The 23999-nt window shown below is 47.7% G+C and overlaps 3 protein-coding genes across 4 annotated transcripts; 2 read left to right on the top strand and 1 right to left on the bottom strand.

Moving 5' to 3' along the window:
* The first annotated feature begins 1673 nt into the window (after window positions 1–1673).
* On the top strand, window positions 1674–6487 carry gcc1 (GRIP and coiled-coil domain containing 1). The gene is made up of 3 exons (XM_080022241.1): window positions 1674–1796; window positions 2372–3626; window positions 4811–6487. Exons 2-3 carry the CDS (start codon window positions 2535–2537, stop codon window positions 6167–6169), a joined length of 2451 nt encoding a protein of 816 aa, XP_079878367.1. The 5' UTR covers window positions 1674–1796; window positions 2372–2534; the 3' UTR covers window positions 6170–6487.
* Window positions 6488–6535: 48 nt separating this feature from the next.
* dennd6b (DENN/MADD domain containing 6B) lies at window positions 6536–15972 on the bottom strand. Of its 2 annotated transcripts, none has more exons than XM_080022242.1 (19): window positions 15796–15972; window positions 15041–15079; window positions 14874–14916; window positions 14602–14711; window positions 14389–14469; window positions 14200–14305; window positions 13483–13562; window positions 13336–13398; window positions 13178–13233; window positions 12960–13082; window positions 11998–12093; window positions 11176–11270; window positions 11031–11096; window positions 9293–9447; window positions 8543–8596; window positions 8330–8439; window positions 8113–8215; window positions 7547–7621; window positions 6536–7461 (listed from the first exon to the last, which is right to left on the bottom strand). In XM_080022242.1, exons 1-19 carry the CDS (start codon window positions 15934–15936, stop codon window positions 7339–7341), a joined length of 1719 nt encoding a protein of 572 aa, XP_079878368.1. In that variant the 5' UTR covers window positions 15937–15972; the 3' UTR covers window positions 6536–7338. The 2 variants fall into 2 exon arrangements, with proteins under 2 accessions (XP_079878368.1, XP_079878369.1); XM_080022243.1 differs by having other exon boundaries at window positions 7275–7455; window positions 7543–7621.
* A 431-nt stretch (window positions 15973–16403) lies between these two features.
* Window positions 16404–23856, top strand: lta4h (leukotriene A4 hydrolase). The gene is made up of 19 exons (XM_080022058.1): window positions 16404–16672; window positions 17482–17612; window positions 17699–17819; window positions 19117–19185; window positions 19307–19411; window positions 19767–19819; window positions 19961–20033; window positions 20137–20277; window positions 20404–20427; window positions 20719–20789; window positions 21031–21142; window positions 21225–21369; window positions 21565–21668; window positions 21769–21839; window positions 21936–21990; window positions 22405–22500; window positions 22598–22680; window positions 23132–23236; window positions 23344–23856. Exons 1-19 carry the CDS (start codon window positions 16517–16519, stop codon window positions 23480–23482), a joined length of 1854 nt encoding a protein of 617 aa, XP_079878184.1. The 5' UTR covers window positions 16404–16516; the 3' UTR covers window positions 23483–23856.
* Window positions 23857–23999: the final 143 nt, after the last annotated feature.

Genomic DNA, 23999 nt, shown 5'->3' with positions numbered 1-23999 from the left:
CTAAAATATGTTCCTGAGCGAATCAATCCAGTTGCTGAATCATCACTTATTTTGGTTCTATAAGGCTTCATTTAAAAGGTTGTTCCTACTTTCACCTGCTTGGAGCACCGCATGATATGGCGGGGCTTGGGGAATTTTTGTTTCATCCAATGACGGAAACGTATAAAATAAAATAAATACATCCACAGTTTTGTTTGGAGAAACGCTGAGGGGTTTGCATGCCACATCCTACAGTACAATCAACCTACTGCCCCCCCCACACACACACAGCAATATATTTCCATTGTCTGCAGTTTTGTCACTGTTTTGTTTGTTGTATTAATTCCTCTTCCTTTTAAAAGATTTCTGCTGGTCTCCGCAACAAACAACAGAGCACTTCCCATGCTTAGCTCCTAGCTTTAACTTTATGCCTGCGGGTCCGGTAACGCTCCAGCCGCGGGGGGGAGTTACTCAGATGGAGGGCGGTTCTAATTCTACTTAAACCCCTCTCGGCGTAGGAAGGGGCTTCAAATCTGAGCGGCTTTATCACAACATGTTTTCTGAAATAGGCAGCTCTAAAAAAAACTGACTGCGTTCTTTTTTCCGCACTTTGTGTGTTCATAGGCCCATCACAGACCCAAATGCATGTGTACAAGCACTGAAAAATAGAGTGTTGCATAATAGGTCCCCTCTAGAATATGATAACCAGTTTACTTTTACCCGTGTTTTTTTTTTTTTTTAATGCAATTACTTCATGCAACTCTGCCTTGCAAAAACATTGCACTTTCTTTATCCCTTTAAGCAGCTTTCTAAACCCTGCCTTCACCCCTTCACACTAGTACATGACGTCTGGATATTAACCCACTGTGTTCCCCTCCATTTTGCTCCGAGAGGTCGGGGCAGGCTGCGGCGAGCTCCCTGGAGCGGGCCTGATGAGGACCACTTCCCTGGAGGCGTCTTAACCCGCGGCGCTCTGCACCAGCAAATAGACTCTCATATTGTCTAGTTTCTAAATTGCTGAGTCTAGAAGTACAATATCCTATGAAGTGTCATATTATTATTGTTGCCCACTCGGCAATTATTGCAGCCTGGTCATCCTGGTTCCTCCTTCTGTGGGCCCTTCTCAATTGTCCAGAAAGTTTTCTGGGAGTTTGTTTTTTTTCCTTGCCTGGATGAGGGTTCAGACTTGCGGAGGCTGTTGATTTCTATGTGAAATGTGGGTTTGTGAAGCCCTTTGAACATGTATTGTGATTAAGGGCTGTAAATATAAATATAAACTTGACTTTACTTGACTTGAAGCCGTGGATACGAACACAACCCTCACTGCACTTGTATTCAGAAGGGGCTTTTGATTCGGCGATGAATGAGTGAACCTTAAGACTTGCGGCTCGAGAACTGAAAAGAATTACCGTGCGTGACATGAATGTGGGAAAAGGTGAAGGCATTTGGCATAATCGTGAAAGCGAGCGATTTAGACTTTGCATTTCCGAATCTCTTCACTGTGTCACTTGTCAAGAACCGAGTCTCCAAAAAGGGGCCGAACCTTTCATCGCTAACTGGAATGAGTGCGTGAACGCGTCACGCGGGAATTCCCACACGACTTGAACGCAGCACTGCAAAGGTTTTTTGGTTTTTTTTGTCGCCCTGAAGGCTCCGCCCCCGACATTTCTCCGAGCCAACATGGCCACCGGTGGCTAGCGTCGGACTGACTTCGAAACCGATGTAAACACAACACGTCGGAGTGTTTGCGTCAGCTTATTGTCGCAGTCTTTCCAAGCGGTCTTCGGACACAACCGCGGCTTTCACACGGAGCGCCGGTAGGAAACCACTTGTTTGCACTGGAGGATTGGTGACGCTAGCCTGAGGTGGCTAGTGAAGGTCCCCGTGTAAAGTGCTCGCTATGTCCAAATATATGTGTGTGCATGTATTTTCATCATACAACAGAGTACAGTATGTACAGTATTTCACATGGGACATAACTGATACATCTATTCACCAACGATGGAAGTTTGCGCTGGAATAGCAGCGCATATCAAAACAATGTGAAATAATAACAATGTAATACGAATAGGAAATGGAAAACATAGTGTCGTGCAAGGGGCCCAATAATGGAGATGAATATACAGATGAAAGATTGATGTATTGCAGATGAATCCAAGTCTATATTATTGATATTGAAGCCTATATTGAATAGGTGTGTCCAGATGTAGTGTGGGTTTCCGGGCATGTCACAGCTGGTAATCTTGATGGCCGGTGTGAAAAAACCCTCTTCCAGAGGAGTTACTACTACTGTAATTTAAATATCTCTGTAACTGCATCTAATTATCTCCTCCATCTAAAATTGTAAGTTGTAGAAAGTACTTAAGGCAAATCTTAATGTGTCTTGTGGCAGGCATTCATCCACCCTGATTCTGCCATCCTAAATGGAAGCCGTTTTCTCCACCACCACGAGTCATCAGAGCTAAACAAGAGTGTTGGATTGGGTTTGAAATCGAGCCGGCGAGCATGGATCGGAGTTGAACTTTGCTGTATTTTGGTTAAATTCCAACCTCGAGATGGAGAAGTTTGGCATGAGTTTCGGGGGTGGCCCCACTAAGAAAGAGCTTCAAGACACCATTGACTCGCATAAGAAGCAATTGACGCAGTACAAAACACGCTTTAAGGATGTGGTCAGCGCCTACAAGAGTCTGCTGAAGGAAAAGGAGGCCCTGGAGGCCAGCCTGAAGGTGCTCAGCGTGTCTCAAGAGGTGGAGCTCGGCCGGCGCTACGATGACTGCGCTCCCTCCGTTGCCTCTGAACTCCCAGACGACCACTGCTCTCTGCACAGCGAGGACAGCCTCGACACGGCGGCCAGCATCACGAGCGAGAGTGCCAGAGGTGAGCAGGTAGAGGATGAGCGCGGAGGAGCGGCCGGGGACATTGAGGCGTCTGGTCCCGGAGACGTCTCGCTGGTCCAGAGGTCGGAGTCAGAGGTTGAAGGCTTGGAGAGTGGCATCAGCTCCAGCAGCAGTAGTGGCGGTGTACAGGATCATCAGCAGCAGCAGCAACCTAGTCCTCCCACTGGCAGTGCCGAAACGGACAGAAGGGTCATCCAGCTGAGAACCCAGCTGAACACCCTCACCAGCTCACTGGCCACTGTCACGCAGGAGAAGTCCAGGATGGAGGCCAGCTTCCAGGCCGACAAGAGGATCATGAAGCAGGAGCTGGAGGAGCTGCAGGGGAGGCTGGAGCAGGACCGCCGGCAGCACGAGGCCGACATAAAGGCCCTGCAGGAGCACCTAGCGGAGAGCAAGGCCCGGGTGATCACCCAGCAGCATGAGAGGGAGCAGGAGCAGGGCGACCACGCCCTCATGCTGCGCGAGCTCCAGAAGCTCCTGCAGGAGGAGAGGGATCAGAGGCAGGACGCCGAGCTCAAGCTGGAGGACGCGAGGGCGGTGCTTCTGGAGACAGCCCAGGCCGTGGACCGCGGAGCGGAGTACCAGGTGCAGCTGAAGGAGGTGACCGAGCAGCGGGAGGAGATGAGGAGGAGCCTGCAGGCGGCAGAGGCGGAGATCAACAAGCCGGATCCCAGAGTGGGGGGGCTGCAGCAGGAGCTGGCGGAGCTTAAAAGTCACTTCCAGCAGCAGCTGCAGCATGAGATAAGAAAGGTATGAACATGTGTGGAATAGCAACCCTACACGTTGTATACTCCGTACCGTATTTTCGCGACTATAAGGCGCATATAAACGTCTTTTTTTTCCCTCAAAATGTGCGGCGCGCCCTATAGTGCGGTGCGCCCTATGTGTGTTGTTACTGCGGACGTTGTTGAGACCACCATGAGAACGTTAAAGGGGGAAGTGTGGGCGTGGATTGTGTATAAAAGAACAGGTATGTGCTTTATGCAGAACATTGTTGTCTTAACAACCCTTAAAATGGCAAAGAGACACGCCTATGAAGCACAGTTTAAACTGAAGGCTATCAGCTACGCAGAGGAACATGGAAATCGAGCAGCCGCGAGAGAATTCAAGATTAATGAATCGATGGTTCGCAAGTGGAGGAAGATGGAAAACGAACTCCGACAGGTGAAGAAGACGCAGCTGAGTTTCCGCGGACATAAGGCGAGGTGGCCCGAGTTGGAGGAAAGACTCGAGCGGTGGATCATCGAGCAAAGAACGAGTGGGGCGAGCGTTTCGACGGTCACTGTTCGACTAAAAGCAGTAACGCTAGCGGAAGAAATGAAAATTGAACATTTTCAAGGAGGTCCGTCGTGGTGCTTTCGTTTCATTTTTCCATCCGGACCAGGACTACAGTAGCGCAGCAACGTCCGGCGGATTATAATGAAAAGCTGGCGAGCTTCCACTCCTACTGCAGCAAACACATCGCCGACAAACGCATCCAGCCAAGCCACATCACCAACATGGACGAGGTGCCGCTCACTTTCGACATCCCGGTGAATCACCCGCGCCCTATAATCCGGTGCGCCTTATGTGTGTGTTAAATACAGTAATGGCACACATAACTGAGACTGCGCCTTTTAGTACGGTGCGCCTTATGGTCGTGAAAATACGGTACAAACCTAGAGATATAGCAATTTGTTCAAGAGACATTCCAAAATAGATGGAGATCAGCTTGACAGATGGAGAACATCATGTCTACCATGTTTAATACCTTTCTGATGTGACCTGTGGGGCGATTAGTGCCATCTATTGTATTGGAATGTTCCAGTTCCAGAGCTGTTTTTATGATGTTATTGAACAGGGAAATCATTTCAGTCGAGAATCATTCTTTCCGACCGCAGTTGATTTTGGTTTTGCGCTCATCTGACAACTACGGTGCTTGTCATTCGTCTCAGGTGTCTCAGGTGGAGGAGCGTGCACGCGAACGAGCCCAGGCGGAGGAAAACCGGGTGGCCAGCCTAGAAGAACGCGTGTCCGAGCTCTCAGAGTTGCTGGGCGCTTGTGAGAAAGCTAAGCAGAGGGACCAGCAGACCGTGCTCAGGCTAAGGGAGCGCATCCTGCAGCTGGACACTGAAAACAAGACGCTGGCCATCGCCGCCTCCAGCAGGGTTGCCGGGGACCTCAGCATGGACGAGGCCAACCTGGACGTCAATGTGCTGAAGGAGAAGCTGGAGCGGGTGAAGAAGCTTCTGCTGTTGGCCTCCCAGCGAAGCCCCCACCAGACGCTGGAGATAGAGAAGCTGGCCGAGATGGAGGGCCAACAGGGGGACAGGATGCCCGGCACAGAGCACTCTGATGGGGAGAAGGCCTCGGTGCTCTACTACCAGGAGCTGCGGCAACTCAAGGAGGAGTTTGAGCGCTACAAGGTGCGGGCGCAGGTGGTGCTGAAGAACAAAAACGCGAAGGACGGCAGCCAGGCCAAGGAGCTGGAGGAGGCCCGCGACCAGCTGGCTGAACTCAAGGAGAAGTACATCAACCTGCGCATCCACTGCGACCAGGGTGATGCCCAGCACCGGCGGCAGCTGGAGGAACGTGACCAGCAGGGGGTGGCGCTGCAGCACGGCAACAAGCAGGAGCTGGAGCGAGTCGAGGCCCAGCACCGAGACAGCCTGCTCAAGCTGGAGGGCGAGCTGCACAAGCAAAGGGACCGCACCATGGCCCTGCTGGCTGAGAAGGACCAGGAGCTGGAAAGGCTGCGCTCGGCGGCCCTTGGTCTCGGCCTGTCGGGCCGCCGCGGCAGCGGTGAGAGCGAACGGACGCCCGACTCCCGGGGAGCGCTGGACGGGGGCGGCGGCACCAAGGAGTCAAACACAGATGACCCCGCCCAGGAGGAGAGCGACATTATCGCGCAGGCCCTCAGGCTGGCCGGTCCCAATGAGCCCACCCTGCTGCTGTACGCCGAGCAGCTGGCCAGGAAGGAGGTGGAGATCGGCGCCCTCCGCAGGCAGAAGCGCTGCCTGGAGGAGCACGTCCATCAGCTGCAGGGGAGGCTGGTCGCCAACGGGGAGCAGCACGAGGAGGAGGAGGCCAAGCTGCAAGCTCAGCTGGATAAGCTGCTGAGGGACCAGGGCAGGGAGGGCGCCAACCTGGAGTACCTCAAAAACATCATCTTTAAGTTCCTCACCCTCCCGGACAGCAGGGGGCGCCAGCAGACTCTCACTGCCATACTGACCATCCTACATTTCAGTCCCCAGGAGAAGCAGGCAGTGTTCAAACTGCAGGGACAGACGTGGTGGCAGGCAGGGATGAGATAACGCTGTTAAATGAATAACTAAAGATTATATTTTTTATTATTATAAACGGTTTGGCTCATTGCAGTATATTTATTTACCTCTGGCTGCTTGAGACAATCAAATTCAGTATTGAATTTATTTCCTGGTGATTGTTCCCCTGCTTCCTTTAAAACTCAGATTTGGCAGTTGTGTTCATATGTGACGAGAGAATTTCATTCAGTAAATAAGGGGTTGGGGATTTGAAGGATAAAGTATATATATTTGATTAATATTTGCAGTATATACTTATATACTAAGTACTTAAAACTGCAGAGCAGCCTTTTGGAACATGTGTATGATACACTTTTGGATTCTCCTCTAAAATAAAAAAAAAAAAATTCTCTTAAAATCACTCCACTGTTTGATGTAGTTGCATCATTATAAATAACACGCGCAGAAGCCCAGATGTGTCAGTTATACATTTTACTACTAATGCAAAGCTTCCCGGAGAAAAAAAATTTTTTTTTTTTTTTTTTTTTTACACATTTGGGGAATTTGAGGGGAGAACATAAAGGCAGCTTCACAGATTACAACTGGAGACAATCAGAAGGGGAGGTCAAGTGGTCAAGTGTGCCCATTATACATTCACTGGCTCAAAGTGGAACTGTAAGACATTGAAGTAGAGTCTGGGAGGTGGATAACTAGTGGATTTGACCTGCTGGTACAGAGTGAGGATACCAGAAATACCAAAAATAAATAAATAAATAAAAGTAATGCTTCAGTTCTGGGAGGGGTTGCAAAGCCGGAACAAACTGGGTTTTGTCAATACACAACAATTAAGTATTCGTAATAACAAAAATAAAAAAGTATGGAGACGGAATAAAGTAATACAGTCCTCAAAGCAAAAGTGGGCAAATGAATTACTCAAAATGTTCGGCGCCCCAAAAGGCAAAGTAACGCGAGATTTGAGCAGATAAAATGGTTGTGTTCTGTGTCCAGCCCTTCAAAAGGCATAACAATGACGCAGCTAATCTCAAAGCAGGTATCGTAAACTACTAAGGAAAAAATACTGGCCTTGCAGAAACCTCTAGATATAAATATAGCGCCACATCCTGGTTTTTCGCTGGTAAAGTTCTGAGGTTGATGGCAACTGTGTCGGGAACTTAAAAAAAAAAAAAAAAAAAAAATTCAAGTAGGGGGGTGGGGAGGGCTTAGTGTTTGTGCAGTACAGTCTGTAGGTCTTCAGGTAGCGAGCCGACGATGGTCCGGACGAATCCCTCCAGTTTGTCCACCACGCCGTCCTTCACCGACAGCTGCTGCAGGCGAGCCTTCGCCTGTGGACGCACGGCCAAACATTTAGCAAGGTGGGAGAGGGCCCCGCGCGCTATCTGCCGAAGCCGACGTGTCTTGTTTACGCACCAGCTTCTCTCTCAGTTTCAGAACTAAATCCACGATTTCCACCTCAGACTTGTCTCGGGTCCAGCCCACCAGGTCCTGCACAAAACGGCACAACCGGCATTCAAATGCATCCTAATGAGATACGCAGATTACAGAGAGTCGCTGTCGTTCGGGGTCGGCTACCTGATAGACAGCAACTCTGACGTGAGTCTTATGCACGACTCGCAAACGATTCGTTGGTAGCAAACAAATAGTTGAAATGATTCAGGAGTTTTGCGTCACTGTGGCAAAACAGTCGTTTGTTCCTTCAGTTTTGATTCGGCGAGAGGGCGAGAGAGACTCTTGCAAACTGAAAATAATTACTGAGGATTAATGTTGGGGAAAAAAAAGGTCATAGCATTTTGCATAATCCATATTGAATGTGGGGGATGTGCACTTTGCATTACACCAAAATAAATTATTTTGACAGAATTAAATGATTCTGAATTCTGACTCTCGTTCGTCGAGTCAAACGAACCAAGACGGAAAATTGAAAGACTCCCCTCCCCCCACCACATTACTTTCAGGAAGAGTTTAAATGAACTCACAGCATCAGAGACGACCTCCAGGTGAAGGCATTCCAGCTTCTGCGTCATCTCCCTGTGGCGGAGGCGATACCAGCCGTCGAAATTAGGGGACCGGAAGAACCTCCTGTTGGGGAACAACGCGGGGATCCATCACAACGACTCGGGACGGCGTTTGCTTTGCGACTCCTCCTCCGCTCCCTTTTTGGAGAGAACTCGGGGTACGAAGGTTGGCGATTACCTGTACAGGCCCATCCAGTCGCCCTTGAGCACTGAGGTGAGCTGAGGCCCGGCGTGCTCCAGCGTAGCAATGAACCCGTCCTGGCTGAAGGGACGGATCTGAGGTGGAGTCTGGAAAGGACACACGCACGCACGCACGCACACACCGGGGATTTCGTTTTACCAACAAACATGGCCTCCAGACCGATGGAACCCGAATGCAAATGGGACCAACCTTCCAGGGCGTCACGGACCTCTGCAGGGGCATCAGGCTAGCCAGGTATCTCTCCTGGCAGAGAAATAAAATGTAAGTTCAGGGCAGAATCTGACAAGATTTTTTTATAATTCAAAGAAAAACAGATCCGATAAACTGATCCGTAAGTTAAATGACGACAAAATGAGGTGATATGGTACATAGCTAAGTTGCTTTCTAATGTTTACAGGGCAGAATGAAATTTAACTTTATATCACATCATATCGCATCATATCATATCATACGAAAAAAGTAAGGAGCATGTATTGGAATTGTAGATAGCATGTACTTATCAATTGGTCAATTACTGGTCAAATATCAGAAAAAAAAACTATAGAAACTATAAACTATAGAAACGGAAAACTTGAAGAGAGGATTGTAGATGATCAATTTCACATTTCCACAACAGTAAAAAAAAGTTTAGTACTTATGAAATCATCTCAAGTCAACAGTCCGTCTAAATGTATTCCATTATTTAGTAATCAGCCATGTAATAAGTCTGATCACTCGCAGCCAGCCGCTCCTTATTGCGAAATAACCCCAGACAGGATGGTGAGATACACCGACACGAAGCGGCTCTCCGAAGGAGACGATGACACAAGGCCGCACATTATCACTTACTTATTTGATTGCCAAAGTTTGATATCACTCATTATTTTAATCGGTGATTCGATCGCTCGTATCAGCCCTCCGAGGGGAACCCGGCGCATGGGTCGCAAGAGGAGGCCTCACCAACGGGATGATGAAGCTCTGGGTGAGCTCCAGGAGATGCCTCCTCAGGATGGCACTCTGCACCTCCGACGGCCTCTTCCTCTGGATGCCCTTGAGGAGCCTCTTGATCAGGATCTTGTCTTTCTGCAGAAAGGTTTTATACGCCGTGTAGACACCTACGCCGCCGGGGGAAGAACAATGGAATCACTTCAGTAGTGACATCGTGTTTCCTTCTTTTTGTATTCTATTTAACATTTCATATCTTCTCTTTGGGAGAATGATTCAACGTGTTTCCACGGTCGAGTGTAAAAGGAAGTTCTGATAAAAAGCAAAGCGGAGCTGTCAGAACGATCCCATAGTCACACTCGTTTGCGCTAATTGCAATCATTATGCAAAACTAAACTAAAATGTTCGAAATGATGGCAACACGTCGAACATTTTCCTCAGGTGGGTTGGGGCAAGTGGCTTGTCTGGCTGAGGTGTCACATAAAAAAAAAAAAAAAAAAGATATAAATGTGAATTATTAGTATTACACTATCATAGCGGCATAAAATTAAGGGGGAAAAAAAGCAAACAATTAGACTGTTAATCGCTTTTCTCAATGTCAATTAATCCCCAACTAAAATGGCATGATGGTGACAGCCTTAATCAGAGATGGCAAAAAAAATACGATTGAAAAAAATGTCGATTCCCGCTCTAGGCAGCATAAGCGATGGCGATACACAGGGTTCATTCTGGAATTCAGACAAAATTAATTCAAGGACTTTCGAGTCATTTTTTTAAGCATTATTTTTTTTCATTTTCAATGACTTTGCGCAAAACATTTTCAATGTGATCTTTATTCATTAAAATATAATCTCCTTGTCTATTATTTCTGTTAGTATATCTATAAATCTCACTGTCATCTACTATTATAAGTGTTTATTTCCATCCACGCTGGATTAAATGTACATTTCCCTGGTGTCACCTATTTTAATGACAAAACCAGGGGGAATATCACAGGCTGTCAACGATGGCATTATTTTGTCCAAGGATTTATCAAGCATTTGAGCACAAAACGGCGCTATTTTCAGGGTATTCCAGTACTTAAATTTGTGAGTACGACATCCGAGCACTTCAAGCACCCCAAAGGACCAGTAAGAACTCTGCACACGGCAACCTGACCTGACATGACCTGCCAGTGTCTCGGTATGGCGCTCTTCCGTGTACTTTTCCATCATCACATACATGTATTTATTAATATGTATTCTATATGCTTGATAACTATTTATGTCTTAAGTTTTTAGAGACGGCCTTGATTTCCTCCCTCCACAAAAACCCCAGGTCTTCACCCACTGTCCTGGCAGGGACACCAACTCGAGGAGAGAATCCTCCACAACACACACTTACACAGGACATTACTCGTGAAGACTGTTTCCTCGGATGGACTAGTTGCCCATGAACAACATGGAATCACTGCGACACCGGATTATATCTAATCTTAACCATCTCTAACCTTTTACCTAAACTTATCCATCTCTATAGTTTGGGTTATTATACTTTATATAATTATAGGACCCAGAATCGCGATTGTGGCGCCTCCCCTTGCGGCTGCCTGCGCGAGCACCTTGTGTCGATTACGCACATTTTGGTATTTTTTAGTATTTATAGAGCTTATTGTGCGGTGTCATGACATTTCACTGCATATATGTATGAACGTATGTATATGTATGTGACAAATAATCTCTTGAACTTGAACTTGAACTTGAACTTCTTGTACCTGGCTTGGTGTCCAGTGTCTTCAGCTTGGCCAGCTTCTTCACCTTCACCTGTTTGGGCAGGTCACCTTGAAGACCACAGGGACAACTCATTCAGACACGAAAAACACAAAATGATTCCAACGCCAGTGCCTCGCGTCATCTCACCCGCCATCTTGAGTTCGCCGAGGCGCAGGATGTGCGGCCAGCTCTGGAAGGTCTTGATGAAGAAGGGGTTGGTGACGCCCAGGATCACATTGGGCCTGGGAACGAGGACAAAAGACTTCAGAGCCTAAGACGCAAACAAATAAAGGTTACGCTTCGGAAATGAGACAAACGGGCGGATCCTGCTCGTGATGGGTATCGGTACTCAATACCTTTAAGGTATCGACGAAAATAACCCAATACCTAGTAGTATTGACACTTCTCCAGTCAAACGATACCTACTACCTGCTTCTGATCCTTTTTGTGCCCAGATCTAGACCAAAATGACTTTTTGTATGGTTTCCCCTTGCAGCCCATCACCGCAAACGTTATTCGATTTAATGCGACGCGCGATTGGCCCGCTACCCCAGCGGCTACAAGCCAGCCAATCACAGCGCGTGTTTTTTGATTGAATGCGACGTGTGATTGGCTCACTACCGCAGCAGCAGCTACAACAGTCTGTTAAAGGATAGGTTACAATTTTTCAGTCTGTGTCAAAACAGGTGTCCATATGAACAGTGAAAGAGGTTTTACTTCATTGTACAGTTCCATACAGTGATTTAATAAATATTTCAATAACTTGAACACTTTCAACATATATTTGTGTAAAAAAGTGACTGGGTGGAGAGGAGTGGTGGCATTTTACGCAACTGAATGCTTCTACTCACATGATGGGTAAAGTGGAAGAAAAAGGTATCGAATTAAGTAATCCATTGGTATGGGTATGACTTTAAGGGTACTGGTATTGTACATTTTAAACAATACCCAGCCCTAGATCCTGCTTACGGCGCCTGCGTCCGGGTGGTGTATTCCCTGAACTCGCTGTCGTGGATGGTGAAGTAGGGCCTGTAGTCGCAGCAGCACCTCAGTGGGGCGATGGAGCTGCGGACAGGGGTGAGGTGGAAAGAAAGGTGTTCAGTGACGCGCTGACATATAGTGCTGAGAGAGAGTACCCCCCCCACATTGCTGATACAAGTAATAACTTTTTTTTCATTAAAGTGAAATAATAATTTAAAAGAATGTGTTGTGTGTTAACCCAGGTTCCCTTTGTCTAATAATACAATGTGTCTAAAGATCTGAGGGCAAATATGTAATAACATAAGTAAATAGGAAGGGGTCAAATACTTTCCATACTATTATACCATAGTATTTATGCTATATATTTTTACGTTGATAGTTTTCCATACCACTACAGCATTTACAGTAGATAGCAATTGTAGGGATGGCCTGGTTGAGCAGCCACACCTGACCTGGGTCTAGGTGATTGGGTTCAGTGTGGCTGCATACCTGTTGCCCGTTGGTGGGTCTAACGAGCAACAGGTTAAAACCCCCACCCCCACACTCACTCAGGAGAGGAGCCTGTGTCATGACATGTTCTCGCTGTTTCTCGGCTAAATACAGCTAGCCCACTCTACAATAAACTGGCGTTTCCAACCCCCGGTTGTCTGTGTATCTGTGCTAGAGGGCACTGAAAACGCCACTGCCACAGCACTATCTACATCAAACATGATTTTCAGCTTTTTTCGATACATACTGGAGAAGCGTGGTACAAGACAAAACAGATTATGTCCCTAAAGTTTGTGCCGATGGATTCGGCGCATGGTATTGCCGAATACCTCAGCGTTTAGGAGTCGGAATTTAAGAATGAATTGAAGTGGTACCTAGGATAAACCCCGATCACAACCCACTGCACTTAATAAGAGCACTGTTTGTTTCTGTTTGCAACTTGGCTTCTCGTGGACAGCTACCTTACGAGAGCCAGCACGATTTCTGAGGACGTGGTGGGAGACGGTGCCATGACGACCAAGGGCTCCCCCAGCAGCGTGAGCTCCCAGAGCATTTGCAGGTGGATCAGCACGGACTGGAAACACCTGGACAGGTCAGAGGTCACTGTGAACTGTGATCCATGAAGTACGAACCGGCCCAAGAGTTGGGCATCGCAACAAAACGAGAATTGGAAACCTACTTGAATAGGTCCAGCTCGTGTATCGTAGGCAGCATAGTGGGGGCTGGTAGAAGATTCTGGAAGAAGCCCAAAAATAATAATAAGGACACATAAAACTCCCGTCAAAAATTCCATTCCATCAAGTGTTCATGAAGCAGACGCAGAGGACCAACGTTCACCTCTTTCAGGGCCTGTTTTGTAGGGCTCCGCCCGGGTTTGTCTGTCTTGGATGGGATCCGGACCTGAAGAAAGGAGACAATTCGATCAATGCAGTGAATGTGGAAAACTGATGAGATGCTTTTGCTGCCAGACCCCCACTTCCTAACCTGTAAAACTGCTCCCATCACAGGGAGGTTGAGGGTCAATCCTGGCACTGGGGGAGGCCATTGGTCTAATTCGTGACAGACTGCGTAGCAAAGGGGATACGAGGAAGTCAATGGACAGCAGCAAGAACAGGTTTCATTCTGGCATTACAAAATGAAATTCAAGGACTTTTCAAGCACTTTTCCCATTTTCAATGACTTTTCAAGCATTTCAGTACATTTCAGTACAGTCACATGCCACTTTAATTGACATGCCACTTTAAATGCACATATCTGTATATACATAGGCATATTCCTTCCATCTATTCCATTTTATTTCAATTTATTTTTATTGTATTTTATTCTATATATTTTTATCTCATTCTATAAGTATTCAACTTACTGTATTACGTTTTAGGAGTCAGTTAGTCTGTCTATTAGAAAGGAATTTTCTACTTTTATTTTTTTTTCCTAGGACATATTGTGTGCTATCACCGGGTGCGTTGCATTACATTTCACTGCATATATGTATGAAAGTATGTATATGTATGTGACAATTAAATATCTTGAATCTTGAATCTTGAATCTTGAAAAGGGGCTATTTTCATGGTGTTCCAGAACCGGAATTTCTGAGGACAAAATTAAGCACTTCAAGATCCTCAAAGGACCCGGTAAGAACAGGGAGAGGAGAGACCAACAGTGAAAAACCAGGGCGGCCGTGGTGGACCACCATCCCATCACCTGCTTCAAGGCAAGGCTCCAACTTCTCGAAATACTCAGGGGCGACGATCTGCAGCAGGGTGTGGAAGAGGTGGACGTACGGCAGCCGAGAGACTAGCACAAGAGACTAGAAGGAGGCAACGCAGCGGTATCAGACACGGGGGCGAGCGTTAACGGAAAGACACAGAAAGGGAACAGGAGCGCTCTCACCTTCTGAAAGTAGCCTCGTTTGACGGAGACGTCCTTGACCTGCCTGAAGTACACGTAGCCGTAGTAATGGGCCAATTCGCGCTTGAAAGTTGTGAAGAGGGGAGGGAAACAGCGTCAACAGAACAGAAGCGTATTTTTTGCCACGTTGTCGAATTGCCGTTTTTGAGAGCTGTGAGATTCGCGGTGAACAAACGTCTGGTGTTTGCGACCCACCTGCAGCGTGACGGGGGCGTCCCTGCTGTAGGCATCCTCCCCGAACCAGGAGCCGCTGCGACCGACGGACTGGCGCAGCCGGAAGCTGAACTGAGTGTCCCCAAGGCACCCTGGACGGACACACGCGCACGTGCACACACACGCACACACACACACACACACACACACACACACACACACACACACACACACACACACACACACACACGGGCGTCTCTGGATTATGCGATGTTGTTGCATGTTTGCCATGGAAGTACGATGCCGGGATTTACCTGAGTAGGAGTCGGGGAAGGATAAGTAGCATATGCTGGTTTTCTGTAAACAATGATACAACACACATACTAAGGCAACATGACAGATAAACAGACATATATAATCAGAATAAGAATAATAACAACAACAATAATAATGGCAACAGTAATAATAAACAGAAAGTTACCTCCTTCTCCGTGAGCTTAACATCGTGGGGATAGACGAGCTGAGGAAATAAATAAGGTAGGTCAATCTTTTAACTGTAAGACCAACACACTGGAGATGAGAACACCCCCCAGTGTCCCCAGCTGACTGACGGATACCGCTCGTGATGAAAGATTGGACACTTTTCTTCAGAATCGAGTCGTTCGCATTCCCAACTCATTCGATGTGCATTCCATTCACTTGGTGTCACGCACAGTGGTTATTTATTGTGGTCTCTAATTATTTGTATGTAACGTGCCCCGTCCAATGTTTGGTTTGTCTTTGTGTATTTTATTTTCCTTTATTACTATGTTTACTGTCCTGTCTATTACGGCTATTGTGTGATGTACTCACTTTTATTATTATTATTATTATTATAATTATTATTATTCATTCATTCATTTATGTTCAAATGAGCAGACTTAGCTTGAATGCACTATTATCTTGTTGTATGTTTTTTATACAACAAGAGAAAGACTAAAAGACATTTGAAAGGAGAAAGCGATTTATTTTAGGCGGAGGAATGCAAACTGTGGAGCCCAGAGAATCTTTTTAACCCAATATATTACCGTCAAAGCTGTTTATTTTGGATGAACGCGAAGGTGTAAGGTGTCGCATTCACTAAGAAAAACGCCAAACGCCCCGGCCCTCTATTTACTTTTCAAATGTGCTCCACGGACTCCTTGAAAAGGTCCGTTCACGACGGGCGCATCGTTCGCGGGTCGCGCGTCCCTGTACCTCTATGGCTTGTCCCAGCTCCAGGTCGAAGGTAACCACACACACGCACTCCAACCAGGAGGAGAACTGCGCCCACGGCAGGCGGGGATCCGCGCTTTCCCGCGCACTTCGCCGGGGTGCGGAACCGACGAACGGGTCCATCACGACTCGGGCATCCGCGTCGGCGTCATGACTCCGCCTCGCGTCCAGCCGCGGCCCTCTCCCCTGGTAAAGCCCGCTGACGGTGCACCGCGTTAGCGCGGTGGCGCCGCCTAGCGAGGCCACCGTGTCGTCCGCTCCCCCCGCCCTCATTACCGCCCCTGTTGGACTGGAGTGCAGTCCGACGCGATAAATACATCAACGATAACAACTGTTTATACGTGCACATAAACACATACGTGCATTTAGACACACACACAGCAAAAAAAAAAAAAAAAACGATATCATATTATCTATCTCTATATATTCTATTCAGGGCGGTTTCTTTCAGAACGCTAATGTAACGTTGTATTTCTCGGGCTGCGAACGGACGAGGAGACGCGGCGGGACGACGACCCGGGCTCGAACGACGGAGAACTACGCCCCCCACAATGCACCGAGGCGCGCCACCGTCAACCCGCGCGGCGAGCGGGTCGCAGTGTGCATATAAACCCCGGGCAGACGGGAGCTCAGACGGGACCTCGACCTCTCCGATCCGCCGCCGCCGCCACCGCCACCACCACCACCACCACCACCACCGACAATGGCCTCGGCTCTCGACCCGTGCTCCTTCTCCTCCTCCGCGAAGTGCGCCACCAAGCACCTGAACCTCGGCTACCACGTGGATTTCGGGAGACGCGTCCTGACGGCGAAGGCTGAGCTCACCGTGGAGGTCCTGCAGGATCGTTTCTCCTCCCTGGTACGCCGCGATTCACCCGCGGCGGACGCCGGTGCACTCCGTCCACACGTGTGGTCCCGCGTTCCGAGGGCTGTCACCGCGACGGGACTCGGCAATTGCGACTGACAGTTTGACCCGGCGTACGGAACCGGGTGGGCTGTTCGTTTCGACGTTGACTTGGCGACGGCGCTACGATCGGCTGCTTCAAATTCTACTTCGCTCCGAACGGAAAAGCGCGCGGTGGCGGGTTTTGTTTTTTCGTTTTTTGTTTTTTTTTTTGTGGTCGTGAAAGCTCGCAGGTCGCGATCGCTCCAGTAATCGCGACCGGGCGACGATGCGACCATCGTGACAGCCCTGCGTGGACTTCGGTGGGACGGGGATGCGACGCGCGCACGGCCCGTGAGAGCTGCGTGCTCGGCGCTGCGGCGTTGCCAGAAGAGATGAGTCAACAGTAGAATTGCACTTGTAAAGCACTTATGGCGTGGTTTGTCACCTAGAGAAGAACGAATAAATAAATAAACAAATTAATTTATGAATCAAGAAATAAATAAGCAAACAAAAATAGGTTGACATAAGTTAAAGTTATATAAGGTAAATAAATCGACAAGAATTTGACCAATCACAGTTAAATCGAGTGACTCACACCTATTTTTATATAGAAGTTGTACCACAGTTGGGGCCTTGTGTTTAGTGTTGGACTTTGACTGCAAGGCCTGACTGGACTTGGACCAGGAGGACCATCTTTTAAGGGCGTGGAACCGCTTTCTGATTTAAAAAAAAAAAAAAAAAAAAGGGTCCAACCTCTAAACTATAACCCACCCCCCGCGCAGACCCTGGACACCAGAGACCTCAAGATTTCCTCGGTGACCGCCAATGGGCAGGAAGCGAAGTTCGCCATGGGCGCCAAGCACAGCTTCATGGGCACCCCGCTGGAGATCACCTTGCCCTTTGAGCTCTCAAGGTGACACCCCTCCCCACCCTCTCTTTTTCTCTCTTCAGAAATGGAACGCATTTGTCTGAGTGTCTGTGTGTGCGTGCGCGCCTCAGGGGTCAGCAGGTGATCGTGGAGGTGGGCTACGAAACCGCCCCGGCCGCCTCGGCGTTGCAGTGGCTGACGCCGGAGCAGACGGCGGGGAAGGAGCACCCGTATCTCTTCAGCCAGTGCCAGGTACACGGGCGGCAATGCGCACGCGCTCCCAAATATTGAGCGGGGGTTCTTACCGGGTGCTCGGGAGCGCTCTGATTTTTTTCGCCCTGAGAAATTGACGTCCTGGAATACCCTTTTCAAGGACTTTTCCAGCGCTTGTGCCGAAGTGTTGTGCAATGTTGAAAATCTGTGATATTCCCCGTGGTTTTGATATTCTAATCGTGACTTAATACTTTTTTTTTTTTTACGATAGATGACGTCACTTATAATAGACTGATAGATGCTCTCAGTACACAGTTGCCGCTCTCATCGATGTGTGTGTGTGTGTGTGTGTGTGTGTGTGTGTGTGTGTGTGTGTGTGTGTGTGTGTGTGTGTGTGTGTGTGTGTGTGTGTGTGTGTGTGTGTGTGTGTGTGTGTGTGTGTGTGTGTGTGTGTCATGTACAGTAAAGCGCCTCGAGTGGTCGCAAGACTAGAGCGGCGCTCAATAAAATGCGGTCCATTTAGTCAGAAGAACAGATATTTTGCCACCCTTGACTCGAGTTACTTCTGCAAATCGATTAATGCAATCAGGCAGTCACTTCTGCGTTTTTTATTTTTTATTTTTTTTTATTTTCCTTATTCCCCTTTTCTGTGAGTTTCCCCACCTTCCTCTCCGAAAATGAAAAACCCAGAACTCCCTTTGTTAAAGTTAAACAGCTTTAAACTTTGTTTGTGGACGGACTAATCGTTACAGAGGAAATCGGAGACAAATACTTTAGGTTGATAAAGTATCTTGTACAAGAGGAGAATTTTGCACAAGAGGAGCAGCTTCAGTGTAACAACACAACAGAATGTCACAGAGGAAATGCTCAGTTTCTCTCTGGAGAGCTGAGCTTTTTATACAGTCTTCTTGGAGTGGCGAAGCCGAGGAGCCGCTGGGATGGAGGTCAGCAGATGTCACGACGCCCCTGCCTAGGTCACACTGACGTGACAGTTTCATTGATGGGGCAGTTTGGTTGAGACCGACCATCTGTTGATGTTTCCGTACTTGACGATCGAGACATGTTGCCTTCCTCCTCTTTAAGGCACAGAAAGTGACTAGTTTATGTCCTTTTTAAGATATGAACTCTTACTTAGCCTTGAGAAGAAGAACAGAGTACACATACATCATACAAGAATCGGAGAGAAAAACCCAGCAAAAAAAACGTGAACCCTGCTTAGCCTACAGAAGGAAAGCAGAGTACATATACGCCATACAAGAGTTCATGTGAAAGGCACAGTAATATAGACACATACAATTCTTATAACACCCTTCGTATCTCCTACGTCCAACGCCAGGCCAACCACTGCAGGAGCATGGTGCCCTGCCAGGACAGCCCTTCTGTGAAGCACACCTACTATGCTCAGGTGTGACACACACACACACACACACACACACACACACACACACACACACTCTCTCTCTCTCTCAGGTGGAGTGGAGTGGGGTGGGGTGACAGTACTAATGTGTGTGTGTGTTCGTCCTCAGGTGTCGGTGCCTAAGGAGCTGGTGGCCGTGATGAGCGCCATGAGGGACGGGCAGGAGCCGGACCCCCAGGACAGCAGCCGGGTGGTGTACCGCTTCAGGCAGCCCGTCAGTCTCTCTCTCGCTCTCGCTCTCGCTCATTATCTCCTAGAAAACAAAAAAACAAGCGAAGAATATAGCTAACCAAAAATAAGATTTGAACATTTCTGTTCATGAATGTACGGATAAATAAAGCTCGACATAAAGTGAAAATGTCAACAAAACTCACTTGTACTTGGTGGCTTTGCACGTGAACGTGCAAAGTACAGCGGGGGCAATCAATCTGCTGATTAAAAATCAATGCGGCGATATTATGTAGTTATTAAATCTTTTATAACATCCCATATTAAACAGTGAATGTTTTACAGGGTTGGACGGTTTTCCCTTTCATGCTGACTTTACTGACTCTCGCCCTGCCATTAAGGTGCCCATGCCCTCCTACCTGATCGCCATCGTTGTGGGAGCGCTGGAGAGCAGGTAGGAATGAGAGACCTTTCCATTTTGTCGTATCGTTTGTTTTTTTTGGGATTTTTTTTTTTTTTTTTTTTTACTCGCAATACCGAGCGTATTAATAAGTAGTAATACGACCCGACTCAAACTTTCTTTCTTCCCTCACAGAGTGATCGGTCCCAGGTCTCGCGTCTGGTCCGAGAAGGAGCTGGTGGACAAGGCGGCGTTCGAGTTCTCCGAGGTGAGGCGCCCTTTCTCCGTCTTTATTAACTGGATGTGTGAAGACTCGGGTCTCCCCTCACCCTTCTCACCCCTCACACCCCACCCCCACCCTCCCACCCCAGACAGAGACCATGCTGAAGACGGCGGAGGACCTGGCGGGACCCTACGTCTGGGGCCAGTACGACATCCTGGTCCTGCCGCCTTCCTTCCCCTATGGCGGCATGGAGAACCCCTGCCTGACGTTTGCCACCCCCACCCTGCTTGTAAGTGGACACACACACACACACACACACACACACACACACACACACACACACACACACACACACACCTACAAATGTCATCCCCCCACCCCCCAACTGACTTTCTTTCCCCTTCTCATTTTGCAGGCAGGAGACCGCTCCTTATCCAACGTAAGCCTTTCGAGTCCTTACCTTTCATTATCACATTATCACATTTTTTTTTTTTAGGAAGGAACTCTTAATGTAGATAATCTGTTGCGCTGTATTATTATTATTTAGCAAGGAGCCGTGTAGTAACTGGGCATTATCGCGAAATAATGGCTGGCATTATCCCTAGGTAAGGTGGTCTAAAAAATAGGGCTTGAAAAAGTACATGAGGTTCATTTTGTAATGCCAGAAATGAACCCTGTCTTTCCTGCCCACCCCCGAGCCCTCTCACACTCGCTCTCTCGCTCTGTGTAGGTCATTGCTCATGAGATCTCTCACAGCTGGACCGGCAACCTGGTGACTAACAAGACCTGGGAGCATTTCTGGTAACACACACAAACAGAAACTCCTATCAAAGCATGGCTGATGGATGTGTTTCGGATAGGGTTGCCGCGGTAACCGGTGTTACGCGGCGTTTGGGTGTACACTGATTACCTTACCTTGCCGTTTTTATAGAAATTGAACCAAAATAAAAACATTTAGTTAATTTTCAGCACTGACGTTAGTCAAATGAAGGGAAAAAAAATGAGGGATGGTAATTGCGATTTCCGGCACGCCAACACCCAGGCTGAACGAAGGTCACACCGTGTATCTGGAGAGGATGATCGGCCGGTCCATGGAGAGCGAGCAGTTCAGGCAGTTCAAGGCCATGGGCGGGTGGAAAGAACTCCAGGAATCGGTGAGACCATAAACACACGAGCTGTGTATCTCTGTCCCGGCGGAGCGTCCGTCACACCCGTCCTCCCCCTCTGTAACCCCAGATCAACACCTTTGGGTCCAACAACCCCCTGACCAACCTGGTGCCCAGCCTGCACGAGGTGGACCCCGACGACGCCTTCTCCTCGGTGCCCTATGAGAAAGGCTTCGCCCTGCTCTACCACCTGGAGGAGCTCATGGGCGGCCCCGGTGAGACCACGGTTCAAAACAATGTCGTTTTGGGATACATATTTACGAATGTATAGAATAAATACTGAAATAAATAAATACAATAAATTCAAGAATGCGTAATTTATATGTGATCAAATACGTTTCGATGCCTTTTATCGCTCATAACTATATATTTTTTTAACGTGGCTTTATGCTTTCCCTCCGTTGTTGCAGAGGTGTTCATGGGTTTCGTCAAGTCCTACATCCAGCTGTTCGCCTACAGCAGCGTCACCACGGAAGAGTGGAAGAGCTACCTGTTCACCTATTTCAAAGACAAGGTGAACCCAGCGGTTAAAGACGACCGCCGGTGTGTCATTGTGTCATTGTGTTTTTATTTTTCTATTTCACTTTTACTGGATTTATTTGTATTCGATTAAGGTCGACATCCTCAACAAAGTGGACTGGAACGCCTGGATGCACACTCCTGGGATGCCCCCCGTCAAACCGCAGTGAGTCCTGGCTTAAGTCGATCCACAAAAACTGTTTCCTATCAGTTATTGCATCGGTAAAACTTCTAATTCGATCCCCAATCCATTGCCGCCAAGGTACGATACCACCATGGCAGACACCTGCATTGCCCTGTGCCAGAGATGGACGAAGGTACCTTCAACATTTTTATTTTATTTTACATATTCACTTTTTATTTATTTGTTTAATTGTATTTGACAAATTCAAGAATCCCCCTAAAGGGCACGGGGGATTGAAGTTCAATCATTTTGTGTTCAGTGTGGAACAGTATTGAGAATCCAAGCGTTCTCTGGCAAATATCAATACCCAAATAGTAATCCTCTTCGGTGTCTATGCGGGTGGATAGATTTTCCGCCATCTTTGAAATTTTGGAAAATCTTTGAAAATAAAACAGTATTTTAGGTCTAAAAAAACCCCCCCAAAACAATACATTTGGTCGAGATGTAAATGGTATTGTTTAGGAAGGGTCATCACAGTTGAAGATATTCAATCCATATATTAATAGATATACACTAATTCTTAGTCTTTCACCCCTCCTCCCCCCAGGCCGAAGAGAAGGACCTGGGGGGCTTCTTGGAGAGCGATGTCAAGACCCTCTCCTCGCACCAGCTCATCGAGTTCCTGTCGCTGCTTCTCCAGGAGGTAAAACACCAACAATAAAACAAGTGAGCGCTGGTGCCATGCCAGCCCTGATGCGATCAAACGGCCGACTGTCCTAAACCCCCTTCCCCGTCGCCAGGAGCCCCTCCCTCTGAGCCACGTGGAGAGGATGCAGGAGGCGTACGACCTCAACGCCTTCATGAACTCGGAGATCCGTTACAGGTGCAGAGGCGAACGCTCTGAAATGACATTATGGGTTTGCTTAATCGCTCGTTTTGTGAAAGGGGCTTGCGCTTGTAACCAAATGCATGTTTATGGGGTTATGCCATTCTTCCTATGTTGACATTCTGTGCACTCCTTTCTATAAAAACTGTAAAAAAAAAAAAAAAAAAAACACCCACAACTTCTTCAAATGTTATTTAGGTCTATTATGTATTGCAGATATCTATCTAAAATATGGGTAATAAGACATTAACTAAAGCCGGCTTCACACCTAGTCTGTAATCATTAAGCAGGCTTAAGACATTTATTCAAAGAAGGGATCTCAACTCATGATCTTCAAAGCTTGCACACCGTAATAACAATTTATCTTTGTGAAGGTTCCCGTTCATGTAATTTAGCATTTGCTCTTATATTTCTCCTTGTGTCATTTGGTATTTACTTTTTTCTCTAGGTGGCTGCGCTTGTGCGTGAGGTGCAAGTTGGAGAGCGCGGTGCCCGCCGCGCTGAAGATGGCCACGGAGCAAGGCAGGATGAAGTTCACCAGACCCCTCTTCAGGTTGACCCGCAGGCTTCGAATGACATACAATTTAAAAAAAAAAAAAAATACAAAATGCCTTCCGGATCGCCAGATGAGTAGTTGCGTCCCTTCTCTGTCTCCCTCAGGGAGGTGTACGGCTTCACCAAGTACCGCGAGGAGGCGCTGCTTATGTTCCAGGACCACCGGGCGGCCATGCACCCTGTGACGGCAAGCCTGGTCGCCAAGGACCTGAAGGTGGATGCCAGCCAGACCACCACCTTCTAAGAGAGACCCCCCCCAATACACCACCCAGCAAGCACCCAGTAGTATCAGCCACACTGTCTGTATTACCACCAATGACAAATGAGTACTTAGTTCTTGTTTTCCATCCTGTTTTTCGTGTGTGTGTGTGTGTGTGTGTGTGTGTGTGTGTGTGTGTGTGTGTGTGTGTGTGTGTGTGTGTGTGTGTGTGTGTGTGTGTGTGTGTGTGTGTGTGTGTGTGTGTGTGTGTGTGTGTGTGTGTGTGCGCCTCAGGGCAAAGAAGAGATCATGATTTTATAATATCACCCAGAACCTTCACAAGCCTCCATGACAGTGCTGGATGTGGAGTGTGTACAAATACACCGTACTGTGACCTTTGAGCTCAATAAATGATCGCATACCCCGCAAAAAAGAATGTCAGGTTCATTTTTCTTTGACATGCATGTCCGTCCCCCCCCCCAGGTTTTAAACCAGGTCCTCAAATTTCGTCCTAAGCGATTTAAGTACTGGAATACCTTGAAAAGAGCCTGTTTTGTGCTGA

This window comes from Zeus faber, assembly GCF_960531495.2.
Source record: "Zeus faber genome assembly, chromosome: 21".
Lineage (NCBI taxonomy): Eukaryota > Metazoa > Chordata > Actinopteri > Zeiformes > Zeidae > Zeus > Zeus faber.
This window is presented reverse-complemented; position numbering and strand designations above follow the sequence as displayed.